Here is a 27,727-nt window from a genome sequence, read left to right on the forward strand (position 1 = left end):
GCTTTGGCCCCATTCTGTCCGCTAAGGCTAGTTCACCTTGACAATCACAACATGCTCGGTGCCTCCTCGCACACGCAAATGCTCACCTTGACACACACCACGTACCGTACACTACTGTGTGCATACTACTGCGCGTGGATTGCTGCGCTGTTATTGGGTGTTAGGGGAAAGCTAACTAGAAAATGAGTTGGGACTGATTATCTAGACAGTACTTCACGATACAGTAATATCTAGGATACCAAAATGAAAGGTGTATAGCTTTTCATCTTCAACCAAATTTGTCTTTAATGTATCAAATTTGAATTTCAAATTGTATTTAGTCTCTGCTGTGTTCCTCGCTGCTTATCTCCATTTACTGTTGATTTTCTCATAGCTCTGTTGGGCGTGTTTGATTTCCATCGCCGTTCCTCCTTGGGCAGCATAACACGTTTAGACACACTTGCCTCCGTTCTAAATGTGCGCATGTGGATTTGCATGTGCGCCATTTATGGTCCATCTTTTGATATTATTCCCATCCCCGTCTTCGGCGGTGTCTGCTTATTGCGGGCCGTATACAAACAAATGTATGCTCGTGTGGTGATGAAAACAAATATTGGTGAAATCAAATTAGCATGATTTGATATCTGATCTTTATGTTTGGATTTAATGGGGCTAGGTTTATTGAGTTTAAGCTTGCAGGTGCTCAAGCTCATCCTCAATATGAGAACACAAAGGGTAGAAAGAAAGCAAGGTTTTTTTTCCCCTTTCTTTTGTTATGCATTTTTTACTATTTCCTTCTTGAATGTTTAATTTGTGCGAGCAACTGTTTTTAAATACGTTCTTCTACATGTACTGACAAGAGACAACAATAGGTACGTATGTACCATAATTTCCGGCCTGCAAGCCGCAACTTTTTTCCTCACGCTTTCAACACTGCGGGTTATGCATTGATGCAGCTAATTTGTGTATTTTTTCTAACGGCCGCAAGGGGGCATTCGAGCGGAAAAGGTAAGAATGAGACTGGTGGAATATATGTGCCGAGGAAGTGACTTTTACCGGCCCTGTTAGCGCTGCGCCAGTGTTAGCACTGTGCTAGCGTGTTGCTGCTGTGGTACTAACATGTCTTAGTCATATTTACCAATAAGTTTTATTTTAACTGGCCCCTGTTAGCGTTAGCACTAGCATTAAACTCTTTCTGTGTACTGTCTTTCTTTGTAAATATCTTGTTTCAATGTGGGTTTCAATGTGGGCACTTGCGGCTTTTACACAGCTGCGGCGTTTTATGTACCAAATGGTATTTCCTTTACAAATCTACTCAGTGAGGCTTGTACCCAGGTGCGCTCTGTAGGCCGGGAATTACGGTAGTACTTGTGCAATCAATTTGGATCGCGTAGCAGAGTCAAGATCAGACTTTCCAAAGATATGTTATTTTGTGATTCATTATTTGAGTCGTAATTCAGTACAACAGCGCTGCTTGTGGAAAGCATACTTTTCGACAAGTTGAAAAAAAAGGTTGTGGCCAGTCTGCCTCTCCTGTGAGTCAGATAGAGGAACTAACTTTCATAAAACACACACACACACACACACATCGGAGTGACGCTTCCCTTCATCAGGTCACACTACAGCGTCGTGAGCTGACACATCACACAGACACGCATATGCACGCATGACTTTTACTTTCACACATGCGACCAGCTGCCACAGTGACTGTATTCACGTGCGTCACGCCATGTTAGAGCACCTTTTAACGCTGAAAAGTCACCTGAACAGTACCAACGGCGCTTGGCGATGGAGGCTAAAATTAATCTCAAGGTAAATCGAAGGCCTTCACGGTCACGGTATACAGTATATCACCCCATCAATTTGTGTAAATAATTTAAGTATTTCTTAATGGTTTTAGAGTCCGAACCAAATTTAGATTAACAACAATAAATATATTAAAAAATAACAAAAACAAAGATTTAAATTTGAGAACTTTTATTCTGCTGATCTCAAAAGTCATCCATTAAAACACAGCACGCTGTGGTGCAAATAGTACAAAGAAGCAAAACTAGCATTTCTGATATGATGAATATGTTTCATTTCTGCTTTTAGGACATGTGTGCTTACTGTGTAGTGCTTGTATTCGTTTCTTTACATTTTCTTTCAGCTCTAAAGTGGTTCCAGCCGGGCGTCTGTTAAAAATATTCCAACTGAGGACTTATTTTGAGATTTTGCTAAATTTCACATAAGCATGTTTACCCCCAAGTAGCAGTTTCGGAGTGAAGAATTGGGTTCTCATTAATAGTGGTGAGAGTAATTGAGGTTTTAGTTTGGAGAAGTCAGGAACAGCGTCGGTGGGTGTGTAAAAAAACCAATACCAAAGACTTGCACTCAACAGCCCGTTGCTGTTTTATCTTGATTACATTAGCAAATCAAATCCATTTATCTGTCAGCCTTTTGAGGCCAAGCCTGCAGTGTGAGCACGCGGGCTAATCTGCATCGAATAATGTCCGTCACACATCCAGCGCGGAACTGTGTACGTGGACGTACAAACATGCGCGGCGTTTACAGTTTCACATTATAATATGTGACATGAGATGAGTAGTGACAAATAAATCAGCGCGCGAGCCCATCATCATCATCGTAGCTGTCACTAGCAAACAGTCAGCTTTTCCTACTTTCAATTTGTTTTGCTGTGTACGTGCGTGTGTGCACATGCATTCATGTGTATGTGCCGGAGAGAGGGATTGAAGCTGTGATGTAATGTGATACGATATGATAGCAGGGGCATAAGGATAGATAATCATAATTACGCACAGGCCAAACTCCATTTCAAATAATCCTCATCCTATTCTGTCGGCTGCCGGCGTGCAAATGGAGAAACGCACGCACGCCAAAGGCCATATAAAATGTTCGTATATACAATAGGTGTAATGCTCATGCATACAGCAAATGTAGTGGAAGGAGGGAAGGGGTTGTCATGACATCACATTATTTCTGTCGGGTCATTCAAAGTTCACAGACGGCCACGAAATAGTCCTTCCCTCCCTCGTTTTCTTTCTTTATCTGTTTACTTTTTCCCGCGTTGTTTACCTCTGCCTCATTTTGTCTTCTCCTCATATTCTTTCTCTTCGCTGTGTCGCATCCCCTCTCCCCTATTTCCATCCATTGTTCTTAAATAAGAGTCTGGGGGAATCATCCATTCCATCAGGGGATAAGCAGGTGGTAAAATAGGATTAGAGGCCGCCTGTCAGCAGCTGAGGAGGACGTATGGCTTGTGCGCATACAGCACACACACATGGGCTAATCATCTAAATATCATAGAGGTACAAACACAAGGTGTACCGTACGGAGACGCAGCTGCTGATAGGCAACAGTTTGGATGTGCGGGGTGTCTCCCTATTGCTATTGATAGCTGCAATCCTTCAGTTGACCAATTTCTGTCCCCATTGTTTATTACCACTGTCTCATGATAGCTATTTGTCACATTTCCATTTCCAACTGTTTGTAGATTTTTTTTTCCGTAAAGGCAGACAACAAAGATCAGCATCAAATTTAGGAAATATTTAGGTATACAGTGTGTTAGGTGTGTTATCTGCAGCTCTCACAGGAGCGGTTTGCAGCCGAGTGTGAAATAGCTGGGATGAGAATCAGCGCCTCCAAATCTGAGACCATGGTCCTCAGTCGGAAAAGGGTGGCATGCCCTCTCCGGGGCGGGGATGAGATCCTGTCCCGAGTGGAGGAGTTCAAGTATCTTGGGGTCGAGTTCACGATTGAGGGAAGAATGGAGTGGGAGATGGACAGACGGATCGGAGCAGCGTCTGCAGTGATGCGGACTTGGTATCGGTCCGTTGTGGTAAAGAAGGAGCTAACTCGAAAGGCGAAGCTCTTAATTTACCAGTGGATCTACGTTTCTACCTTCACCTATGGGCACGAGCTTTGGGTCGTGACCGAAAGAACAAGATCCCGGATACATGCGGGCGGAATGAGTTTCCTCCTCAGGGTGTCCGGGCTCTCCCTTAGAGATAGGGTGAGAACCTCGGTCATCTGGGAGCACCTCAGTGTCCAGCCGCTGCTCCTCCGCATTGAGAGGAGCCAGATGAGGTGGCTGGGGCATCTGATTTGGATGCCTCCCGGACACCTCCCTGGTGAGGTGTTCCGGGCACATCCCACCGGAAAGAGACCCCGGGGACGACCCAGGACACGCTGGAGAGATTATGTCTCTCTGCTGACTTGGGAACGCCTCGGGATCCCTCGGGAATAGCTGGAAGAAGTGGCTGGGGAAACGGAAGTCTGGGTATTCCTACTGAAGCTACTTCCCCCACAACCCGACCCGGAAAAGCGGTAAATAATGGATGGATGGATAGGTGTACACTTCGTCTGGGAATGTCCAAGTCCAAACAAGGACATTCTGTATGTTTTGGGCTTCCAGTGATAAACTGAGAGTCTGGCTCTTCCCAGCCTGTAACATTGGAAATTGTTCCAATGAAGTGTATCAAAGCAATACTGATTTTACATCAGCACTATTCAGTTTAATGACAAATTTTTCCAAATGAAAGAAAATTGAGATAAATGTTTTGCCTTCATACATTAAAAAAAGGTCCATATACGCCATTTTCCGACTCCATTATCAAACCTTCTCTATTTATTTCTCTATCAATGCTCAATGGAGGCTTTTTTCCACCTGAAAAATGATGAGATTTTCAGAAACTGGATAATTCATATGAATTCAATTTATTGTCTTCTGAGCTTAAGTTGCAAAGGAAGATCAATCAACCAACCAAAGACTGGACCAATGATTGAGATGTCTTTTTTTCCGCCCAATATCGGTTCGCTAGTTATCATGCATCCTTAATACTTTGTCATAATCACGAGATACTATCTCCTTCTAATGAGATCACTAAGTCATAATTTCAAAACACACCATCATTATTATGAGATACTAAGTCATATTTATGAGATACAATCTCATAATAATAAAATATCTCATAATGATGACTGAGGTCAACTGCCAATAAGAAAGCTTGGGCAAATGGGCAAATAGCGTAGATGCTCTGTTTGGTGAGGTCCAGTCGGGTCAGAATCACTGGCCCCCGCGTCGCGTTGCGCGCTCACTGGCTGGGGTCCAGCGAGCGCCCATAAACGCACCCAGCCACATTCCGGCGCTCTAATTTATGACAATAACGCACCATAAACCTTCTACATTTTCTTTGTGTTCGATCTGAGTACACCTTATAAGGATGATGATGGGATGTTTCGTCTGCAGGCAGCCATCACAGCTGTGTGCCTCATTGTCTGTCGCAAACGGAGGGCAACGTGGCCGGTGTGAAAGTACGTTTGTATGCGTGTCTGTGTGGTACGTTTCAGTGTCTCTTTTGTCCAGTTGTATTCATATAAATACGATTCTATTTGGGAGCAGACACATTTCTAAATACAACATGCCAACATGAGGCACCCATACATGAGTGTGTTCATGTGTGTGTGTGTGCGCGCTGTCCATCAAGCCACACACTCAGCCGAAGCAAAGCATCGGCTTGCTTGCTGATGATGACATATGAGTTCCTGGCCGTGGTAATGGCTGTTAAATCTCATAATTACACGCTTCTTTATTGCAATGCATAATGACCCTGCAGCACTATTGGACAATTAATTAAGATTTTCAGCCGGTGCTTTTTTATTTTTTTTCCAAGCCCAGATGAGGATGTGGAATGAGGTCCTAATGTTCTTGACTCCAAGCTAGGACATTACGGCCCGCTTAGAAGCTCCTTGTGCATCGGTTTTCATCTCTTCCCTCATTTTGTCTGTCTTCAATTCTCCCTTGTTGAGAAATTTCCTCTTCCAATGCTTGTCCTGAATGATGATGATGAGGAGGAGGATGATCCTGATGATGATGTTGGAGATCATATCTGGAATCTGTGAATGCCCAATTAATCCCTGTGGAGTTTGTGTGCTTGTGGCTCTATGGGAAACTACAGGGGATTAAGAAGATACAATCAAGACCACTTCCTAAGATCAAATATGGACACCGTGGCAGTAGAGAGGCAGCCACTGGACTTTTGTTTTTAACAATCAAAAGATTTTTATTCACGCACCCAAAATGGCTTGACTTGGGCTTCTCTACTCGAAGTTAAACATAAATACACATACAGTAACTGCATGTGCAAATTGTTTTTAATTAAAGAACTGAGTAAGTCGAATGAAAGCAATGCTAAAACTGCCCAAATCAGTTGAGGCCACCAAATCAGCTATTTCTCTCTGAATTTGGCAGTATTGCCATAAAAACAAATCATTTTCCATATCATTCACCATGTATTTTACAAAACAACATTCCGCCATTTATGAAGTAAACATATCCTCATATAATGCAGAGTAAGTCTCATATTGCACTGATTGTAGAAGGTTGAATTAACCATCTATGAATATAGTACAGTACATACTGTATATAAATATATTTTGTTTATTGTTCTGGTTAACTATTCAACCGTCTCACTACGTATACATTGACCCTTTACTATTTTACTGAGCACAAACAGAAATAACATGAGAGTTCAACCAAATATCAAGACTCCAGAATCATATCCATATAATGGGCCGGTCGAACATTTTTCTGATCGTCGTGGGATTTGGCCTCTTCAGGAAAATACGTTATTACAGGAAATTGTTCTGAGCAGGTAATCCAGCAAGTGATCAATAGACAGCCACAACACAGTTAATTGAACAAACTGGGAAATGTGAATTCATTACAGATCAGATTGATACATAGATAGATGAGTTGCTTTAAAACCCCTGCCTGATCTTAAATCCTCTCAGAAGCCTCATCTCTTGTTTGAATGAATCTTCATGGAATTCTTCCCATAATTGCATTCTGCTGCTCTGTATCAACAAACAACCGTTGTGATTATAGTTATTACCAATATTTGATGTCGGAAAATTCCTGCTGTTGAGGCCAGGGAGAGAGAGACAATCAGTCTTAGTCATAGTATTTTTTAATGAACATGCTATGTTATCTACTGAATCATTTGAGTTGTCCTGTTCTGATCATGTGATCGGAAATAAGGGGCAGATCAAATCATTTTTGGCTGATCGGGGTCCGTTAAGAAATGTTTGACATATTTGCCGACTTCCTGCAGAGGTCTTTGCATCTACTCTTCATTCACACTGTTGGGTAGTAGACGCCACTTTTATGTTAGAAATGACCACAAGCTTCCATGCTCATTACCAGCTTGTTCTGGAAAAAGAGGCATGGCGTGAGATGACGAAACATTTTTCTTACTGGGCCGACAGTCAGGGCAGGCCGAAAGATACTCCAAGCTAAGGCTGCAAAATCTGATATTTTATATAGTGTTGGCAAACAGTTGTGTTCAGAGATATTGCTTTTCAATATTGATCATTTCCATGCTCCTATGACTAGTTTTTATGTCAGTTTAGTATAACCATAATATTTTGCAGCACTCTGAAGGATCCTGGGAGCTTGATAACAATATGGAGAGCTCTAATTGAGTGTAACTTTAGAAAATTGCATTGAAGAAGTGTATGAATACTTTTAGGCATGTTTTTGTTCTTTCCGTCTTCATTATGTCATATCCAACTAAAATATACAATAGTGCGTAAACATCGATTGTAACTCAAAATGTAGCCCGAGTATGATTAATTTTGGGGTTTTACAGGAAGTCCACATCATTTTATTTTCTGGAGGTATTTGTACAATCCTTTTTATTTTGTACTCTGTCCCCTGAATTCTGGGAAGCTAATATTTTTCCTCCCCGTTTTCTGTTCTCTCTTTTTCCTGCAAAAGTGTCTGTCAGCAGTGTCAGCGTGTGTGAGACCAATAGCGACTTAACGCATCTAAGCTAACGTACACGCTGTGGTCATCCCTGCCTGCCTCAGCATTAAATCATGAAGGGAAGAACAGGATGCAGGAATGAAAAGAGAATGGAAGAAGAAAAAAGATTTTCTTAAAACTATTCTGTTCATTCCCAAGCAGAGTGGATGACGGTCAGTTAGGTGGAGTTCACAAATCTGTAGAGAGTGACGAAGACCCAAATGGCGCATGCCTACACACACACACACGCACGCGCGCATGATTTGAAACAGCCCTTGTGGAGCTGGAAGGGTAATTAAAATGTAAATATTGATATTTTATTATTTGAAATGGCTACACTGCAGTGCTCTTAATGTCACTCCATCTGGCGTCTCCACAGAGACCCCCGGGCTCGCCCCCGACCATCCACAGTGCCCCCTCCGCGGCGACCCGGGCCCATCGACACCCCACAGCCACCTCGGTACGGCCGCGTCTCCAATTTGGCTCTAATTAAGTATTAAATATGAGCGGGCGCAACCACAGAGGCAGCGCACTTGACTCCCGCACATACACACAAAGCTTTTCTCCGTTTCTCACACACACACACTCATATCCACTAAAGCAATGGGAAGATTTTAAGTGTTAATCTTCCAGTGCTGCTGATGGTGTCTAATGTATGCAATTAACAGTCAGCCAGGGCTGAGGGTTTGGTAATTAGCTGGCTGTTCACACTGATTAGAGGCAAGCGCGGCCCTATGACTGCTCCACTCTCCCTGAGGCCGCACACATGCACAAAGCGGGGGTGCGGTCCAAGGAGGGATGGCGGAGGGGGTTGGGAGGCCAAGGAAATGGAGAAAAGATATTTTAGCCAACAATGTGAGAGGTGGTGAAGGCGATTATGTACATAATTAATGTGTTCCTAAGCAATAAAAGTGACTGATGTGGTGTCACTTTCCTCTCAATGTTCCCCCAAAAGTCATTATATCATAGACTGTCACCAGGACCTCACCTGAGCTTTGTTTTAACCACCGCCTTTTTTTTTTTTTTTTTTTTGGAAGGGAGGGGGTTAAAGATTTTCACTATGTTCTGTTGGAGCATCGTCATCGTGACCTACATGTGCACAATAGTCACATCTCAGGGTCTGCTGCGATGTTGGTGTACTGTAACATACAGTGGATAAACTGTAATATTGACATTGACCAGCAGATGGACCTGCTCTAAATCTAAATTTCAGTGTTATGATTTGATTTGATGGTAAGCACACTACGCACAGGTGTCAAGGTCATGATCTGAGGGCCAAATTAGGGCCACCACTTTTATGTGCAAATCATGTGCATTGACATCATGTCTTTTGCTAAAATAACCAAATTTCTCATTGTCGTCACTTTTAATAAAATTTACATATCGAAAAAAATTTATTTATCAATCTGCCTTTTAAAATATCGACAATTTCTTCACTGGCGTCTGATTTCATCCATCAACCAATCCATCAATTTGTTGCGAGTATGTATGTTGAGGCTCCTCCATCTTTTGTAATAAAATCCAAAGAAAAACCAAAACACATGCAGGAATAATGATTTCATGGTTTCTGTGCAGATGCATGTGACATCAAGTGCAACTTTAAAAAATTTTTGGGTCCAATTCCAAATTGTACAACCTGAGGCCAGCATATGTGTGTAACTTGACACCCCTCTAAATGAACTGGTTCTCGGTGAAGATTTGTTTCCAACTCGTTGCGCATCTTTGTATAATCGGGTCAGCTGGTGAGTGCTGTGTGCACACGTCTGTGTGGTTGTGTGTGTAGTTTGTTTGTTTGGGCTTGGCCAAAGTCATCACAGGGGGTCCGTGTTCATTTGGACCGGCGTCTGGCCGTATGGTACCAAACACTTTGAGGCGCACGCACACACACAAACCCTGAAATAACTGAGCACTAATGGAGAATTCACTTTCTTTACGCAGCATGCAACAATAAGATGCGAAATCAAATTTAAACACAAACAACAAGTAACACGAGAGAGCAAAATAGAGCAGTGCAACGTGGCGGCCATTCTGACGCATGCATGCGAGGCGACCGTGTGCTGCTGACTGTTGGGAGCGTCACAAGCTTGAATGCAATCTTTAGCTCAGTGGGCTCGTGGACCGAAAAGCTGTCCCCCGCAGAGCACAGCGTGTGAACTTGACGTAGCACATTGAAACGCTTTTTTTCAACAGACGCTTTATCTTGAAATGTAAATTTTTCAGTATTAAAAATATACGATTATTCCTCCACTTGAAGCAGTTCAACCAGTCTTTTTTTTAATGTGTTGCACATTTAATGTATCCAATTGTTGCAATTGGCTAGCTACCAGTTCAGGGTGTACCCCGCCTCCTGCTCGAACATACCTGGGATAGGTTCCAGCACTTCTGCGACCCTTCTGAGGATAAGTGGCTCAGAAAATGGATGGATGGATGGATGGATGGATCCAATTGTCCAGAGTGGTCCAGTCGCCTGTCTTGAGTGCAGGCAACACAGGTTCAGTTTCCACTCAGTGAAGGATGGTTATTAGTTTCTATGTATGCCCTGTGATTGACTGGCGACCAGTCCAGAGTGTTTTAACCAGTTAGCCGGAACAGACTCCAGCTCCCTGCTCCCTTGAACAGGATAAGCATAATTGAAAATACAAGTTTGGATGTTAATGTATCTGACTTGGAATTTTGTACCAAAAAAATATGCTGTTGGTAAAAAAATATATACCTCAAAATAAGGTCCTCTAAACTGCTTTGAGGGCAGAAAATAATGATTTTGAGGCAAAGAATGCCTGTTGAAATGTTCTTTTTCTTTTTTGTATTGACACAGTATGGCAAAAAAAAAGTCTAACCGGAAATAATGGACAGCCAATGTTTTAAGGAACATTTTTGTCATTCTCACCTGCCATACAGGTGTAAAATAATAATAATAATAATAACTTGTCAATTGTTCTGTCTTTGTCTTACCATCCTTTTTTAATGGCCCTTATTTTGTGTGATCAAAAAAATAAAAAAAGCACACAAAGTCAAATAAAAAGCTGAACACATGGTGAGTGATAGTCCTTTGAAATAACAACCTCGAACTTTTTGAGGGATTAATATTCTACAATAATATTCTTTACTTTTTAAACCAATTCTTGCTAAATTGTCGGTATACTGTATTATGTTATAGCACTTTAACTGTAGCACTTGATTGACCTATTGAAACATTGCTTCTTTATTGGCGTGATTGCCATAAAGTGTTTATGCCTGGATCAGACTACAAGACAAATTTGGTCTTTCACAATTGCACGATGTCAGTCCACCGCCATAAAATCTTGCCGTAACTTGGTCAGCCGCTGGCAACACTACACAACATTAAGTACGATACCACCGTAGCCCGTTTTTTTACGACCACCCAGGGGTTTTTGTTGTCAAATAAAACACTGACGGGGAGGCATGACTGGAAAAGGTGTTGATGGTTACAAACGTTTCCATGACAATTACTTGTTGTCAAACAATGGATCGCCACACGAATGTAAATGTAAAGTACTTGTACACAAATATTGGTTTGTGAGCATGAGAAAAAGTTGACAACAGCCGATGTATCGGTCAAAATACGCGATCCTATTGGTCAACGTCAAGGTGCGCTATCGCAGATTTGTCATTGCTGTGTCACACTATTTGGAAATTTCCCCCCCAAAAAATCAAATGGAATATGTCATAATTCATAAAGCCTTGTTGTTCCCAACAAAATATGTTGGCCTGGTCTGGGAAATAGCTCACGATTGCTCATCGGGTCAATATCGTAGCTAAAATCCCGTAGTTGGTGTCAATTCCCTTTGTTTCAATTTCATTCAATTTGTATGACAATGTGTGAAGCTCATTTCCACTCTGCTGATAAGTTTGTGAGTCACCGCTGCCAAATTGTTCAGACAGTGTGATGGACTTTTGTGTTATTATATCTTGAGGCTGCACTCTAATAGGACACAGTTCAGTGTTATTGTTAACACAGAGAAGGTGCTCCAAGGCAGAATATCTTTATATTTGTATTAATATATATTACCTATTTTTGTCCACGTTGGAAAACAGGAGCTGCACTTTTGTTTAGTGGCAGAACATTAATTTTACACCATGCTGCGATAAAAGAATCAAAGTAAAAATGTAAACCCTTATATCTCTACAGCAGTAGGATTAAAGCAAATAATACGATTTAAAAAGAAAAAATGTCCAGTTCCAGTTTGGTCTGATGGATGTCTGTGCTCTACTGACATTCACGTTTTGAATATAGAAATTGTGATTGGCACAAAATGTGTTTTAGTGTCTTCCGAGTTCTACAAATACATTCAAATGCCCTCCAAGTGTCAAATTCGGTAACAGTAAGTCATGTGTTTATAACTGGGACCGGATCACCATTGCAGGCTGTTTTCACACCTGTCAAATTAAAGCACGCTCACACCATCGCCTTCTTGGATGTCCACGCACGCACGCAATGACGCATGGCACACAAGTGAACACAAACACACAGGTACTTAGAAGCATCACGCGCAGTCCTCACTGGTTCTCATTTGCCCCCAAACCACAAGAAAACAAATGTTAGTGCATTTGTGTAGCAACTGGGGCATGAGAGAGGGCTATCCTGTGTGCGTGTGTGTATGTGTGTGAGTGGCTGTTGTGCGGTCTCGAGTGTAAACGTGCAGTCAGGACTCATTTGGCAGACAAACAGGCCGCAGGCTGGCTGGGGAATCTACTTGTGTTTGTATGGTTGTCTTTGTGTGTGTGTGTGTGTGTGTCTGTGTGTGTGTGTGTGCATGTGTGTGTTTGTATTTGATAGAGGAAAGAGAAGAGAAAGAAAGAAAGAAAGAGAGGTTGTCAGAGCGATTGGTGAAGGTTAAGTCTGTGTGGCTGCACTTCAGCCTCTTTCTGTCACCCTATCAAACACACACACACACTTTGTACCAACATAACTCACACACCTTAAAAAAGAGAGGGGTTTCTCATATTTGGGGAGTCACCATATTTCCGAGAACAAAATTTTATATAATAGATAGATAGATGGGTTTGAGGTGCAGTCAATTTACACAATTTAAACCAAGTAGCATCTCAAAAAATACATTTAAAACGGAAAAGGTTCTTGCTTTCCATGTGCCACCTTAATGACCATCTGTGTGTCTTTAAAAAGTCAATCTGTCGCTCTTTTATTTCCTCATCTTTTTGGAGCTTCAAAAAAATGTCAACGAGGTGTACTATTAAACCGCGGCATCAAGCGAAGATGAATTTTCGGGGCGGAGCCGTCGTTAGCTTGCTAGAGTGGTAAATCGGCTTGTTATGGAAACAAAGCACAGCTAACTCACAACTGAGCAGCATAGCCAAACCAAATGATATCACAATGGAGTTATATATTTAGAGACGGCGCTCGCACTACAAAGTATACAGTGCACCGCAACCCTGTGATGTCACAAGGCTCTCTTTTAGTCTTGCCCACAAAATCAGGAAAATTCCAACAGTGCAAAAGATGCTCAAGATAATTTATATTGCAACAATTCACCATTGTATTGTCTTTGCGTATGTTTTAAGAACGTATCTTCAATCACTGAATGTTGGGAAAAAAAATAGTAAAAAGTAATAAATAAATAAATACATACATACATAAATACTTGAAATAATTGTAAAAAAATGATAAAATTCCTTGTCATTTTATTAGCCTAAAATATATCACTTGGAAGAAGAAGCTATTTTGTTTTAATTTTATTTCTTATTTTGAATTTCCTGTAATTCTATTTATTTTGATTGTCCCTCCACCCCCTCCATGTATCCGATGATTGCTGACTTGCGGAATTTTGTCTAATATTGTTGCCAAGTCAACATAATTTAAGTGGGCTATGACATCATTGCCAAGGGTTAATTAAAAGACCGATTGGGCGTCTTTACGCCTCAAACACGTACACAAACAGAGCACGAGATGTCTTATCAACGACGAGCAGAAAGCAAACATAATTAGAGCTAAAGAAGGAAGTCCCTTTTGTCCAGTGAAGTCATAGGTAAGAAAGAAAAGGGTCTCCACCCTTCATTCCCCCCCCAGTTTTACCTTCTCTTCCTTCACTCATCCTGCCGTCTCTCTCCATCAATACCTCTCTCTCTCTCTCTCTCTCTCTCTCTCTCTCTCTCTCTACATCATCAGCACTAAATTCCCATTGATGTTTCTTTTCTTCTGCCGTATCGATCGATTCATGAGAAGGAGGTGGCGGGTGGGGGCGGGAGGAGCGGGTACTGCGAGATGGCGTTATCTGTTAATTAATTTGTCCTGAAGCTGGCCACCTATTAATCAGACAGATAAGAGGCATTGGATGGCTGAACGGCGCAGACAGGCGAGTGAGGAGAGGACGAGGGAGTTGGGGGCAGGGAGGGGTCTTGTGTCGGGCTCACATTTGCACACCCCCGACACACGCTCGCACATTCAACTGTGTACGCCGTGCATTGGCCACAGATTGAAAACATGCTGATGAGACAACCCATTCCACACATTCCCAGCCGGCACGTGTGTTGTTGCACGGGAAGAAGTGCAGGAAGTGCCTCTCCCAGATAAAAATCATTGATGCACTTTGAGAAGAAACGCCGCACTTGGCCTCGATAAATTAATCACGGGGCTTTTAATTATCGGTGTTTCCCCCCTCTCTAGTGCAGTAAGTGTGTATTTAGGGAGGCTTTAACATATACACCAGAAGAAGTAAACCATTAACCCGTTAGTGTGCAAGAAATCATATTTTGTAACTTCAGTCCAAATTTACTGCGAGGCATGAAGGCGCAAGCTATACTAGACAAATGGCAAATTGAATGTTTATTTGATGGAGGCGTCGATGTGAGAGCAGGCCTGAAAAGTGCCAACGCAGACAAGGTCCGTGGCAAAGTTAAACTGTGAGACTGATTGAGCTCTCCAAATTCGATGCTATGTACTCTGTACTGTCAGACGTATCCTGTTTGCACTTGCTGCACAACAATGTGGGGTTTGTTTGACGCGTGCTTTTCCAAGCAATAATCATTTTCAAACCATCTCTCAAGGGTTGTTTGGTCCAGAGGAATTAATCCATCTCCAAAAAATATATATAAATTTACATTTAAAGGCTGTGGATGACTACAAACAGAAGATTTAAAGACGTTTGTGTTTATTTGTTTCTTGGTTGTATTCAGTGGGAAATTCTGCGTTATACGGGGAATTATTACTACAAAGTCCTGTCATGTATTTTTGTAAATCTGGAATCGATCGTTTTTGGCCCTTTTTATGAATTCAAAAATGAAGTAGCCTTTGTGGGGGAAGGCTGTCTGAGTGCCAGTTTCACAGGGTCTTAGTCGGGAACAGCCGTACACAGATGGAGAGAAAGAAGTAGACAAAAGTATTTGCACAAGGCTTATCCAAAATGGTGACCCTGAAGAACTGGGAAAAAGATACTCATTTATGATAACTAAAACTTCCTCTTCCTTTTGCACCGGATCTTGGACTTTCAACACAGATAGTCTACATTATTTCAAACTTTTGAAAAATGCAAGAATTCGCTTTTAAGCATTGCACTAGTGCTTAAATTTGGGATAAAGTGCCTGAGCATCAGTTGTTAGCTTGATTCACAAAATTAGCCACTGCGTCCACCTGTACATAAAACCTGTTTCCCCTCTATGGTTTTCTCCCTCTACTATATGAAAACAGTGTAAAAAAAAAAAAAAATAGTTGATATAATTTGTTTATATTACAAAAGAACACTCAATTGAAAGTTGCCGGAAAAGCTTGTAGTTGTATCTCCGCGTTGACCTTGGAAAAAGTTTCAAACCTCTGCGGACATTGTTTGAGTGTGAGTGTTGTTAATATTAACAATGCCAGAACTTATTTCCTCCATCCGCCATGAGTGATGAAGTCCAAAAGGACTCCCTCAAGATCCAAATTGCGCATTTGTGGAAGGATGCACTAACGAACCTCTATATAATCCTATTTGATTATGTCAGAGTGATAAGACACTACTCCTTGCAGCTCTTTCATTTTACTATATCACATCGTGGATGCATTCCGGTACGTTTATGCGGGTGTGTGTGCGAGAAAGAAAGAGCTGGCGGTGTCAGTAGCTGTTGATGGAATGAACTGGAACACGTTTCAAACAACAATTGCCTGCAAACCGGACATAATGAGACGCCTGCCATTACCCATCAACACACTGAGAGATAAGAACCCCTGAACAGACATTGACACATGGGCAATCACACACACGTGCACTGGCACGCACTCCCTCATCACAAGAGGAGGCGCACGGCAGCAGATGTTGTTGAGGAAATATCTTCCTTCTCATCTGTGTGCTCCTCCTGGCAGGATGTGGATCCAAAACACACACACACGCGTGGCGGAGTGCTGCGGTGCAGTCTGACAGGTGCGCTCACATGGGCCACCTCTCTTATGAAGACCTGCACGCACACATGCGCAGCGTATACACACGCGGACGCAGGTGCGAATGGGCAGGTGTGTGAGGAGAGGACAGCTGTGAGGAAAGTGCCAGTGGGCATGTGTTCCATTAAAGGGGACGAGAGAGGGAAGTAAAACGTTGCATTGATACGATCTAAACTGTCCATAGGTGTGATTATGAGTGTGAATGGTCATTTGTCCAAATGTGTCCCTTGACTGACTGGCAACCAGTCCAGGGTGCACCCCCGCCTCTTGCCCAAAATTAGCCAGGATAAGATCACCCACGCTAAGTAATTTCTGTATTTTTGTTCACCGTAAGTGTAATGGCCAGGTGTCCCAATACTTATGTCAACATAGTGAATAGGCAATTACATTTCGAATGGGATGTTATTTTAAGAAAAGAGGAAATTTGAAGTGATGGCTGCAATTAGAGAGCATGTTTTTTGAGTGGTGCAGCAGGGATGGGCAGCATTGATCCGTCCGGGTTGTGTCAGGGGAAGATAAGGCTTACCTGTCCCCAGAGTACAGCCCTGGGCACGGGGGCGGGGGGTGGGGGGGTCGGTTTCTCCTATGGACAGCCGAATGGATGCAGGGAGGAAGGTGGAGCGTGAGGAGAAGCCTTTTTTTTTTTTTTTTTTTTTTTTTATCCCGTCCACCAAAATCTTTTTACCTTCAACTTGCATGTCATATGTCAGAAAGTGTTTCTTTTATACAAAACTACATTCTATAATATTGTAGTTCAAGTTCATTGAGCCCTGACACACGAGTAATAATTTTATACGATGGCATTTTCATCTGGGCTAGGTATACAGTGAATATTGAAAGTCGACACACCCCATTGTTAAAAAGTACAGGTGATCCGTGACAGAGGCGGTACCACAAGTAGTGGTGGGAATGCCGACCCTCGTGAGGATAAAGCGGCTAAGAAAATAGATGGATGGATGACTGCAAATGGTAGTTATTTATGGTACAAAACATCAAAGATTCCTGCGTGCATTTTAGTAACAAAATTAATGTGTGTATTGTATATATTGTCCCACTGATGAGGACTCGTTAGTACGTTTCTGCTCATGATCTTTGAATGATCCAATATTGAAGTTATTCTATTTTTTTTCCAGGTTTCTCCACACTGTCTCTAGCAGACCAGATGAGTCTACTGCAGAGCGCATGGATGGAGATCCTGATCCTGCGTGTTGTGTACCGCTCGCTTTCCTTCGAAGACAAGGTTTGCGTCGTTCTATTCGTTTTTGCTCTGTTTAAACATGGAGGAAAAAGTGTGTGGTTATTGTCAACGTGGCGATTTGTGTTCGTGTCACTAGCTGGTATACGCTGAGGATTACATCATGGACGAGGACCAGTCAAAACTGGCAGGACTTCTCGACCTGAACAACGCCATCCTGCAGCTGGTCAAGAAGTACAAAACGATGAAGCTGGACAAGGAGGAATTTGTCACCCTGAAGGCTATCGCTTTGGCTAACTCAGGTAGGTTAAAAGCTCCTGCGCTTGCATTTGCGTTTGTGTGGATGTGCGTGTTTGATGGCTGTGTGTGTTTGTGAAGTCAAGGAAAGAGTTAATCCCAGGATTCTCCATTCCCGAGGGACTCATTTAAACGCGGTCATCAAAGAGCTCTTTTCAATACTTTTCATCCAAACAGACATGACTCATGCTTTCACACAAAAATCGGAGTAAAAATCATTTCACACACACGCACACACCCTGTCTACAGTACACACTCACTTGTGCGACCTGTAGCCCGCATTGTACAAAGTGTCCGTGCTTTTTTTACAATTAGCATAGTCGTCTCTTCAGATGCCTGTTAAATAAGGTGAAATCATTAGAGTCCAAAGCCTGTCGATAAAGGCCCCTCTCTGATGTGTCCGGCCGCATCGACAGCTGACTGACGGGCGAGCGCATGCGTGCGCAACTCGCCCCCCCCCCCCCTCCTCGCCTCCCATGACCCGTCTTTTGAACTTTGCCTTGGATGGTGGCCAGCTCTTCAGTACTCTTTAATTACAAGCAGGAGCTGTCAATACAATGTGTTTCAATGGGAGATGCGATGGAGGCAGCGCTGAACGGCGGGGAGGGGCCTTTTGTTCTAATCTTGACGCCGTCAATGCACTGACACCCCAAATCCGCCACTCACGTGCGCACTTCTGAACGTCCCAATTTAATCACGGCGGTACTTGGAGAATCTGACTGAAATTTGTGACTAGAATCATTGCAAATGCTCACAGTTCATATTCTCATGCAGAAATATTGACATTAGTTCCAGGTTAGTTTATGTGGCAATTAATGTGTTGGCTGTGCCTGCTGTGTGTGTGCTTGCATTTATGTGTGGTTCTGTGTAGAATCATCTCAATGGTTAGGTTTAATGATACGTTGACTTGAAAAGTGACCCGAATTCCAAGTTTTTGACAAAAGAGCTGCCGCTCGAGTATTTTTTTTTTTGGGGGGGGAGTGACAAAGGTTTGTTGGAAAATCTTTCATAAATCTGCGAAGTCAAGCCAAGCTGTTTATTGGCATTTCCAACTGAAATGTGAGTATAAAAAGAAAGAGAAATACACATTTCACATAACCACATTCCTGCACATTAAACGCAAAAACATTATAGATGGACTAGCAAAACTAGGATCAGTTTTGCGGTGGTTATTACCCTTTAAGCGACGCATATTTGAACACAAACCGTGTGGCAGCATATCGAGAAAGACTTTATTAAAATGTTCAGAGGCAAATATTATTTTTCCACTGTGCAAAAGCACACTGATGTATTGTGACCACCTTCTTCCTTTATTTATTTTATATGCATTGTACTGCCCTCAGGTGGCCAAGGCAAGTCACCAAAAGTTCATTGAATTGAAGCAACACTGTCATATGATCCTTATATTCTATTTAATATTATCATTACTTTAGCTTTTATGAAGTACAATATTGTAGAGTGCTATTTCCCTTTATGAAAAAGACATTACGTTTTGGTTGTCGTCTCGCACGGATCGATGGCATTTCCATTCATATCAATGGGAAAAAATGATTTGAAAAATGAGTGAAGTTACAAAAATGGCCACCAAAATAAACATATCTCAAGGTATCCTTGGATATGTATGCAGTACATAAGTGTTACAAAACCAGATACAAACTCACTTAAAAATGTTATTTACTGTTGTCCTACAAAAGGAACAAATGTTTGTCTTTGGTTCCATCTCTCTCGCGACCCTTGTGAGGATAAGCGGCTCAGAAAATGGATGGATGGATGGATACTCGCCACTGCACAACATATGACTGCACTGTCAAAATAACTTTGACTAAATTTCATTTTCTGGATTCAGGTACATTACAGTAAAGATGCCCATGACTATTAAAAACAAACCCCCCCCAAAAATATCGAGAATTACGACAATTTTCCACTGTGGCGTCATCTTTCTAAGTGAACATCAAGACCCCAGAATGCTAGCATTAGTATTTTGAAGGGCACTGACACTAATTAATTCAAGGGATGCTAATCGTCCGCATTAAAGCAGCCAAGCCTTAAGAAATGTTAGCAAACGTGCTCCACATGTAAAGACGCATCCACTGGCCCTGGGAAACGGGAGTGCCGTGCATGTGTTGCATTGCGTGCCATGTCGCGGTTCAACAACTGCCGCTCACTTGACGTCGTGCTGTCGAGCAATCCACGCTGGCACATCACAGCATAGACGGCCGGCATGTCTACAAGGCAAAACACTAAACAGTCATTACAGTACACCGGTATCGAGTTAATCTAGCTGTATTTGAGTGTGTTTTAGACCGAATTTCAGGAATTCAGATTTTGTCATTTTATTTCATCCTCAACTGAAGAGGGTCAACAATCTGTGCGGTAAATCTTATCTTGTCATCCTCATGAAGCCGCAAACGATCGAGGAAATAAATTAGACCACCCAGTCTTTTATAAACTGAAGCAGTTTGACGTGATACAAGCTGAGTTTTGTATTGATCTCCTTTAGGACAAAACCCAAGTGGTCTGCACCTGCATACTGATACATGCATTAGACTCTATAGATCCAGCCTTGTGTATATATGACGTCCGTGGCCGCTTCTCTATTTACTTTTATCCATCCATTACTGTATTGTAAACTAAAGGCTGAGACAAACACACTTTTACACTACAACCTCAATAATATTCTTCCTCTGGGACAGCATCTTTGTAACATTTTTATCCCATATATTGGTAATCTCTTGTGGTATTTTTCCAAGCTGCGCTAAACTACCAACGTTCCGTCTCAGCGTGTGCATACTGGTGTACGGCTCACTAGTTGTCTTGTGATTATTATTTAACATGCATGCAGCCATTGATCAAGTCATTGATCAGAGGTTGGGAGCTAAAGGCCAGCTCACATTAAGACTTGGCCTCCCCAGGGGCCAATACGGAGCATTTTTATTGAGGGGCATTCTCGGCCTGCATACCGCCACGCGTGCTGAAACACTCCGCTCTACTGACAAGAAGGATTGTGCGCACACACTTGTGCGCTTTAGGTGTTCCTGAATCTCTCCATCATCCTACAAGTCCTTCTTTTTGAACTCCGCCCACTGGTCTGGGGGTCTGTTCATTCATCACACCTACTGGTCCACGCTTTCAAGACACGGACTAGAACGAGCTCTGAATCTAAAGCGCCAACGCTGTTTATATATATATATAAACATTGACCTGGAAGGTTTTTTATTGTTTTTTTTTATAATCCCAGAACTAAGTGGGTTTATAAAATGTCTCATTTTTTAGGGGCTCATATAAATACTGTACATATTTTCGGACATACAGTAATATTGTCTCTGGCTGCGTCGTGATTGGTCCAGTGAAGTCGGCCTTTCGCCTGAAGTCAGCTGGGCCAACTCACCCACAATTCCAGTGTTGATAAGCTATTCTATATTTTATTGTCCATCCATCCATTATCTCTCTCATTATCTCTTATCCTCACAAGGATCACAGGAAAGCTGGAGCCTATCCCAGCTAGCTTCAAGCGAAATGCAGACTACACCCTGATCTGGTCGCTAGTCAGTCTCAGGGAAGATATCGACACCACCACTGAGCGGGGATCGATCCCACGCTGCCTGCACCAAAGGCAGGCGTGTGTACCACTACACCATCAGTGACTCCTATGTTCAATTGTATTCAATACAGTATACATGATGGGCAGCATGGTGAACAAATTGTTCGCATGTTTGCGTCACAGTCATGTGGTTCTTTAGTCCAATCTCAGCTCAGGTTCTCCAGTCTGTACTCTACCTCACCCCTGACCCTAATAAAAACAAATATTATAGAAACTTGATCAACATACAGTACAATATATGTGCAATATACAAAACCCGTCAAAATCTTGGACATGGTTTCTCATTCATAAGGACGAGAAAGTGTCACTTTGCAATAGATTTTATTGAGTCCAGTATTTACAAAGAGTTCAAACATGTCTGGTGATACAGCAAAATAATAACGGCCTTGTCATCCTCAGACTCGATGCACATCGAGGATGTGGACGCGGTGCAGAAGCTCCAAGACGTGCTCCACGAGGCCCTGCAGGACTACGAGGCGTCCCAGCACCAGGAGGACCCCCGGCGGACGGGCAAGCTCCTCATGACCCTGCCCCTTCTCCGTCAAACCTCCACCAAGGCCGTGCAGCACTTCTACAGCATCAAGCAGGACGGCAAAGTGCCCATGCACAAACTCTTCCTGGAGCTGCTGGAAGCCAAAGTGTGAGGGCGGAAAGTACAAACAGTTCTCCGTCTTTTACACGCCAACACGCACGCAAACACTCACGATGATATGCCCCTTAAGTACGCCCACTACGACTCAACAAGTAAGCTATTCCGCTAACGTCAACCTCTGCTGTCTAAGATTTTAATGAAAAGGCTCAGTTGAGCTTTTGATTGGCGAGGTGGCGCTGACTGACACGACCCCCCCGTCTCCCAAACGAGGAAAGAAGAAGACACTTACTGCTGTTGTTATTGTGTGTGTGCAAAAACACTGACAGTGACCCTCGCATATGCATTTAATGACGGCATTATTCATAAGAAAGTGTTCAAATGAGGACACGTTCAAAAGGAAAATGTTCAAAGGACCGATGAGACGTTTCCCCCTCGCCCCACCATATAATTTTGTAAGTGTTTAAGAAGATAAAGGGAAAAAAAAACTAAAGAAGTATCAAAGACATTTGTTATCACATTATGTGTACTTTGACATCTGGATGGACAAAGAAGAAGAAGAAGAAGATGATTAGATTGAGATTTTCCTGCCTCAAGATGGAGCACTTCCATTCAGCAGATTTCACTAACTTTTTGTCATCAGCCCAAATTCTCTAGCCTTTTTTTGTTGTTGTTGTTGTTGTTTAAACATTAATCCAAGGCCCTGGACTGGTGTTCTCTTCTGTTAATGATTCAAAAGTTCCAGCAGGGATCAGACATGTCAAAAAATTGAAGTTGCATTTGGTTGCTGTAAACGTCTACTAAATTTAGGACCTAGTTTCCCAAAAAGCCACCTACTTGTGGCGAATTCTCAACCTGAACCTAACCTAATCTCAAGATGAAGACAATGTTTGCTTTCCTGCAAAAGAGGAGTTTCATGTTAACAAAGTGTCACTTATCCGCCGCACAGCACCAGCTCAACTCTGTTGACCGTTTCAAGTTCAGCTTTCAGCAATGAAACACACACCTTGTTATAAGATGCGATGAAGACTTCAGTGGAAATGAGACAAGCTAACAGAGGAGACAAATCGTATTCAAGTAAAAACTGAGGGCAGCAAGAAAACGGAGTGCTACACCAAAGTTGAGATTGTGGCGTAGGGAAACGATTAAACGAATAAAACAAAAATTCAATTACAATTAATCAAAGCGAAATCTGTGCCTCCAAGCTTCACCGTAACAACACAATCTGATACTGTAGATTCCTCGTTTTGCCAACACAAGCTATCCATGCTAGCTAAGTTAATATATGATATTACCGCATATTGTGATGTCCCCCACACAGAGTTATAGATCGACACAGCCACCCATGCATTATCAACCGCTGTGTCTAACAAACTATAACAAAAGAAATCACAAGTATTGTCATATAAAAGCTGCTAATGGCCACAACAGATGCCGGCATTTTCCACATAGTCTGGCTAACAGTTAGCAAGTTAACGTCACCTGACTGTACACCCTCATTCTCTGACTCGCACGTCACTCCAGGTCAGGTGCCGTCGTTTGAAGCCACACACACTCAAGGTCACAGATCCAGTATAGTCTGGAATGTGAGGGTGGTCGCCCCAAGTGGATAAAAATAATGCCTGCCTGGACCTCGCATGAACATTTGAAAATGTTCATTTTAAAATGCATATTATGAATACTTAATGGGAAAATCGGAAGAATACTCAAATATCAAGCTTCAATAGCGAGTAGCGACGTGCCAGCTGAGTTGGTACCGTGCTGTGCAAAAATGGCAAAAAAGTCCAGCAACTCTTGTTGTTCAATTGTGTTTGTTAGGCTGCAGTATTTTCAGTACAGCTCCAAACCCGGCCCACACTTCACTCTTTGAATGTGCCATTGAGATAGTCGAGTGGCATCTCGGCGCTTCCCTCCTCGCTCAGCTTCCTTCGCAAGCTCCGCAAGATCATCTTTCCAAGATGGCCTCAGAGCAGACGTTCCAACGCGCGTGACGGGCCGCTATCGGGACTGAAGGTGACTGAAGTGTTGCTTTATTTTCATTTCTCGCCATCTATCTTGAAATAATTGTAGCTTAGGAACCAATATTTGACTTGTAAATAACAGTCATCTTGTATATGATGTATAACAGCAGCTTTGTTTTTCTTGGTCTCTTTAAACCCAAAACAAGACGTTCCTGTACCAGCTTGACCACGCCAGTGGTTCTTATGTATGTACTATAAATTTAACAACTTATCACGTATTAACAAATCAAAGTTTATCTTAGGAGCTTCCATGCAAGAGTGCATTCGCAAGGAGGGCGCGAGGATGGAGTTTATGAAGAATATGTAGCTTTGTTGTCTTTTTGTTCTGAATCAAATGTAGCAGACCGACAATTGTAGCATGGAGAAGAATCACAATGAGCATCAACACAAGCCGAAACTTAGCAACCTAAAACATACACAAATGATGTTTGCACCTTGTCATGTGACCGAGCGCAACGTTTCAGTTTTGTTTTGTTTTCTCCAAAGCCAAGTAGAAAAGCATAGGAACCACGAAAGTTGTGTTTCCGCCACGTGCCGCACTTCACTTCAGTTTGAATCTGTCAAGTCTGGATTCCTCCGTCTTTCTTCGCAAGCAGGAGTTGAACTTCTTGCGATTTTTTTTTTTTTTTAATTTTTTTTTTTTAAGTCATCCATAGTGTCAGGAAGTTGATTTGAAGGTGATTCGTCATTGATATTTTTTTGCCGGCAAAATACGGCCAGTTTATAATTAATAATTGGATTTTTTGTTGTGACTGTTAAAATGTTTTTTTCGGAATTTCTGTATGAAACTGACAGAACTGCAGCGCTTGATGGGAATGAAGTAAAAATGCATACAAATGCGTATTTGAGCTGTGGAAAATGGCACTAAAACAAAACATCATCTTACTTAAACACACAAATAATTTTGCCTGGTTTGTTATCCCACTCACTTTTTTTTTTATTATTTTTTTTAAGTGCAATCAGTTTGACTAAAGTGAAAAAAGACATTCATTCACTTCTTTGTATTTGCAAAGTTGTATTTTCTTCAAATACAACCTCAACCGCACCCACAGCAAGGTGTGATCACGCATCATAGCTTTAATAGTTGGGGATATTAAAAATTGATACTACGGTATATATGATTATGTATGAAATTTGTAAAGCTCCGTAAGAATGCCAAATGTTTATCCAAGTCACTAGAAGCTGGGAGCTGACTCTGGCTCTAACATTGTCCAACTGTTCACTCAGCCTTCGTTAGCGTTGTATATTGTAAATAAAGACAGATTGCAATTCTAACATACGAACGTTTTATTGGAAACAAAGATTTTAAAAAGACGAGAAAAGTGTAGCTCAAACTCGATGTAAGTTTCCTGTTTGCCATTTTTCTACGGAGGAAAAAAAAACTTTGCTTTTGATTCCCCAAGTCTTCCTTGTTTTTTGGCCCCGCCCCTTTTGCGCTGAGCACCCAGAGGCGCCCCCGCGTGCCCCCTTGTGCCGACGAGCGTCCTGGTGCTGCCGTGTGCTTCCCACTTCTTTAGCCAGTACCCAGTAGAGACTAGAGGCCATGTGGTCTGGCTTTTGAATCAGTGCGCTGAGGCAAAAAATAATAATCTTTTAGGGTTAAATCGGAGCACTCGTCTCTACCTGACTACACATAACATCATGAATTATTTAGTATCTAAATGATAAACGAGTATTTAAAGGGAAAGTCATTTGTGTAACTTTTCTGTAGGACAACCAATATTCTGTATATGGTTTAAGTTTGAATAAGACTGAATGACAGGGGGGGTTTCAGATCCTTTTGATAAGCTCGCTGTACATACATAAAACTACTTTCCACGCAGCTTGGCAACACCTAACTCATTTTATCGATTTTCTCGACGTAATTTTCCGGTTTCTCTGTTTTATTGAGTTAGAGTAAAAGCCCTTAACTCTTTCAATTCTTGTTGGTAGAGACATTATGTCTCTAATGTCTATAAAGTTGAACATGTAATGTAAAAGTGCACTACTGCTTTTTCTTATACAATAAGACAAAAGGTGCTTTTAAATGGAACGGGTTTAATGTCTAATTGTCACGTCGTCATAAACCCGCGCACTTGCTCTGACTTGATTCAGTTGTTTAAACGCAGCAATATCTAAAACTCAAAATCAGCACACACATCTTAGGCCAGTTCACTTGATTGCAAAGTTTGGAGACGTCACGCTTACGGTCCACGAACTGCATCAATATGCGGCATGTTTCGACTTTTCAATTTGAGAAGCAATATTTTGTTGACTTGAGTTCTTGACAAGTTGCACTCGCGATGAATTATTTGAGCTCACAAATATGGACAAAGTGGTATTTTCCATGAGGTGCGATGGGAAAAGGAGTGCAGTGTTTTGACCCGGTTGCACCTTAAGCAGCATGTTGTTGTTGTTTTTGTTTTGTTTTTTTCCATCAGTACTAAAACCCATTAGCTGCAAATACTGTATGTAAGCCAACTATGACTTGTGTAGCTGAAGCAGCAAAGGATTGTCCATCCCAGCTCGACAGTCATTTAGTTGTATTTAAATATAGCTGCCACCTGTGCTGCATTCATGGGCGAGAGAGAGTTTGGATTAAAAACTTTTGGAGGGGAGGGAAAAAAAAGAACCCTTGTCTTGTGAAGAGTTCTGGATGAAGGGAGAGAGAGAGAGAGAGAGAGAGAGAGAGAGACCCTGTATTGTTATTAAAAACATGTTCGTAGATTTTAGATGTGCTTCACATCAGAAAATGAAAAAGGACAAAAAAAAACTACCTGTATATTTTTGTGATGTGTATCATACAAGTGTGCTCCAATGATAATGTCCATTTGTGTAAATGTATTTATTTCACACTGTATATATTGTTCAATGCAAAAAGAGAGACCTATGATTCTGTAAGTTAAACGACTATTGTTTGAAACATTACATGTGTTACTCCAGACTATGCCTTTCAGGATTATTACAGTAGAGCAATATCGATTAAAACCAGGCTTCCAGTTTTGAATCTTGATCTCTTCTTCTTTGAAATGACATCACTTTTGTTTCTGTCGGCCATCACTTAACACCGTTAACATGCACCAAATAGCGTAAAGGCTAAGTGAAACTTATAAGGTTGACATAACTTTGTTACTGCAGTTATTAAAAGAAACCAACTGTAAAATCGACAATGGACCCGTTCCGGAAAGACGTGTTGCAGAGGAAGCTAACGCGACTGAACTGTCAGACAGTTTAGCCATTATTTTTATTGCGATTCAACATTTGAATCACCAGTGGATGACAGTACAATACAGTACTAATTCTGTTGTACAGTAATGCTTTGTTAGAAAGTAAAGCGTGGAGAGTCTCTTGTCTCCGAAATGCATAGGTTTTCCATATTCACACGATCCACTTATTCTCACCTGTTTCCCCTTCCTGCGAGGTATCTGCATCTTATTTGATAATGGACCTTTCGGACTAGTGATCTTAAGATCCGCCCCCTTAGCGACACTTGCTATATCCCACAAGCTTCCAAAATGGCTATTGCGTATTCCAGGTAATATTGCGGTATGTTTTTTGCCAAATGCATCAGACTTGTCCAAGAGAGTTCTACAGAGAGGTCTCAACTATTTAAGGCAAGCATATGTACACGTAATGAAAATTTTGGGCGGAGCAGGACGCAATGTCAGAGTTACAGCGAAACGTTGGGGATCGATGCAAAAAAGTTTGACACCTCACACACTTCGTATTGAAATCCAAAAGGATAAAATAGTGGAATCTTACTGCGCATGTAAAGCAGGGTGAGTACTTTTTATTTGGAAAGATCATGAGTAATATCATTGTAGTCTTTAGAATTCAGTTAGGTTTGATTTTCTACAAGTGCATTTAAACAAT

The 27,727-nt window shown here is 41.9% G+C and overlaps 1 protein-coding gene across 10 annotated transcripts in view; it reads left to right on the forward strand.

Moving 5' to 3' along the window:
* esrrga (estrogen-related receptor gamma a) overlaps positions 1-22,560 on the forward strand; it is a 254,158-nt gene extending 231,598 nt beyond the window's left edge. For all 10 annotated transcript variants that reach the window (XM_061814389.1, XM_061814383.1, XM_061814385.1 and 7 more), the window contains 3 exons: positions 17,306-17,412; positions 17,507-17,669; positions 21,665-22,560. In XM_061814389.1, the coding sequence (XP_061670373.1) occupies positions 17,306-17,412; positions 17,507-17,669; positions 21,665-21,909 (515 nt within the window). In that variant the 3' untranslated portion in view covers positions 21,910-22,560. The remainder of the gene's footprint in view (positions 1-17,305; positions 17,413-17,506; positions 17,670-21,664) is intronic.
* Positions 22,561-27,727: the final 5,167 nt, after the last annotated feature.

Source organism: Syngnathoides biaculeatus, chromosome 3, assembly GCF_019802595.1.
Source record: "Syngnathoides biaculeatus isolate LvHL_M chromosome 3, ASM1980259v1, whole genome shotgun sequence".
NCBI classification, from domain to species: domain Eukaryota; kingdom Metazoa; phylum Chordata; class Actinopteri; order Syngnathiformes; family Syngnathidae; genus Syngnathoides; species Syngnathoides biaculeatus.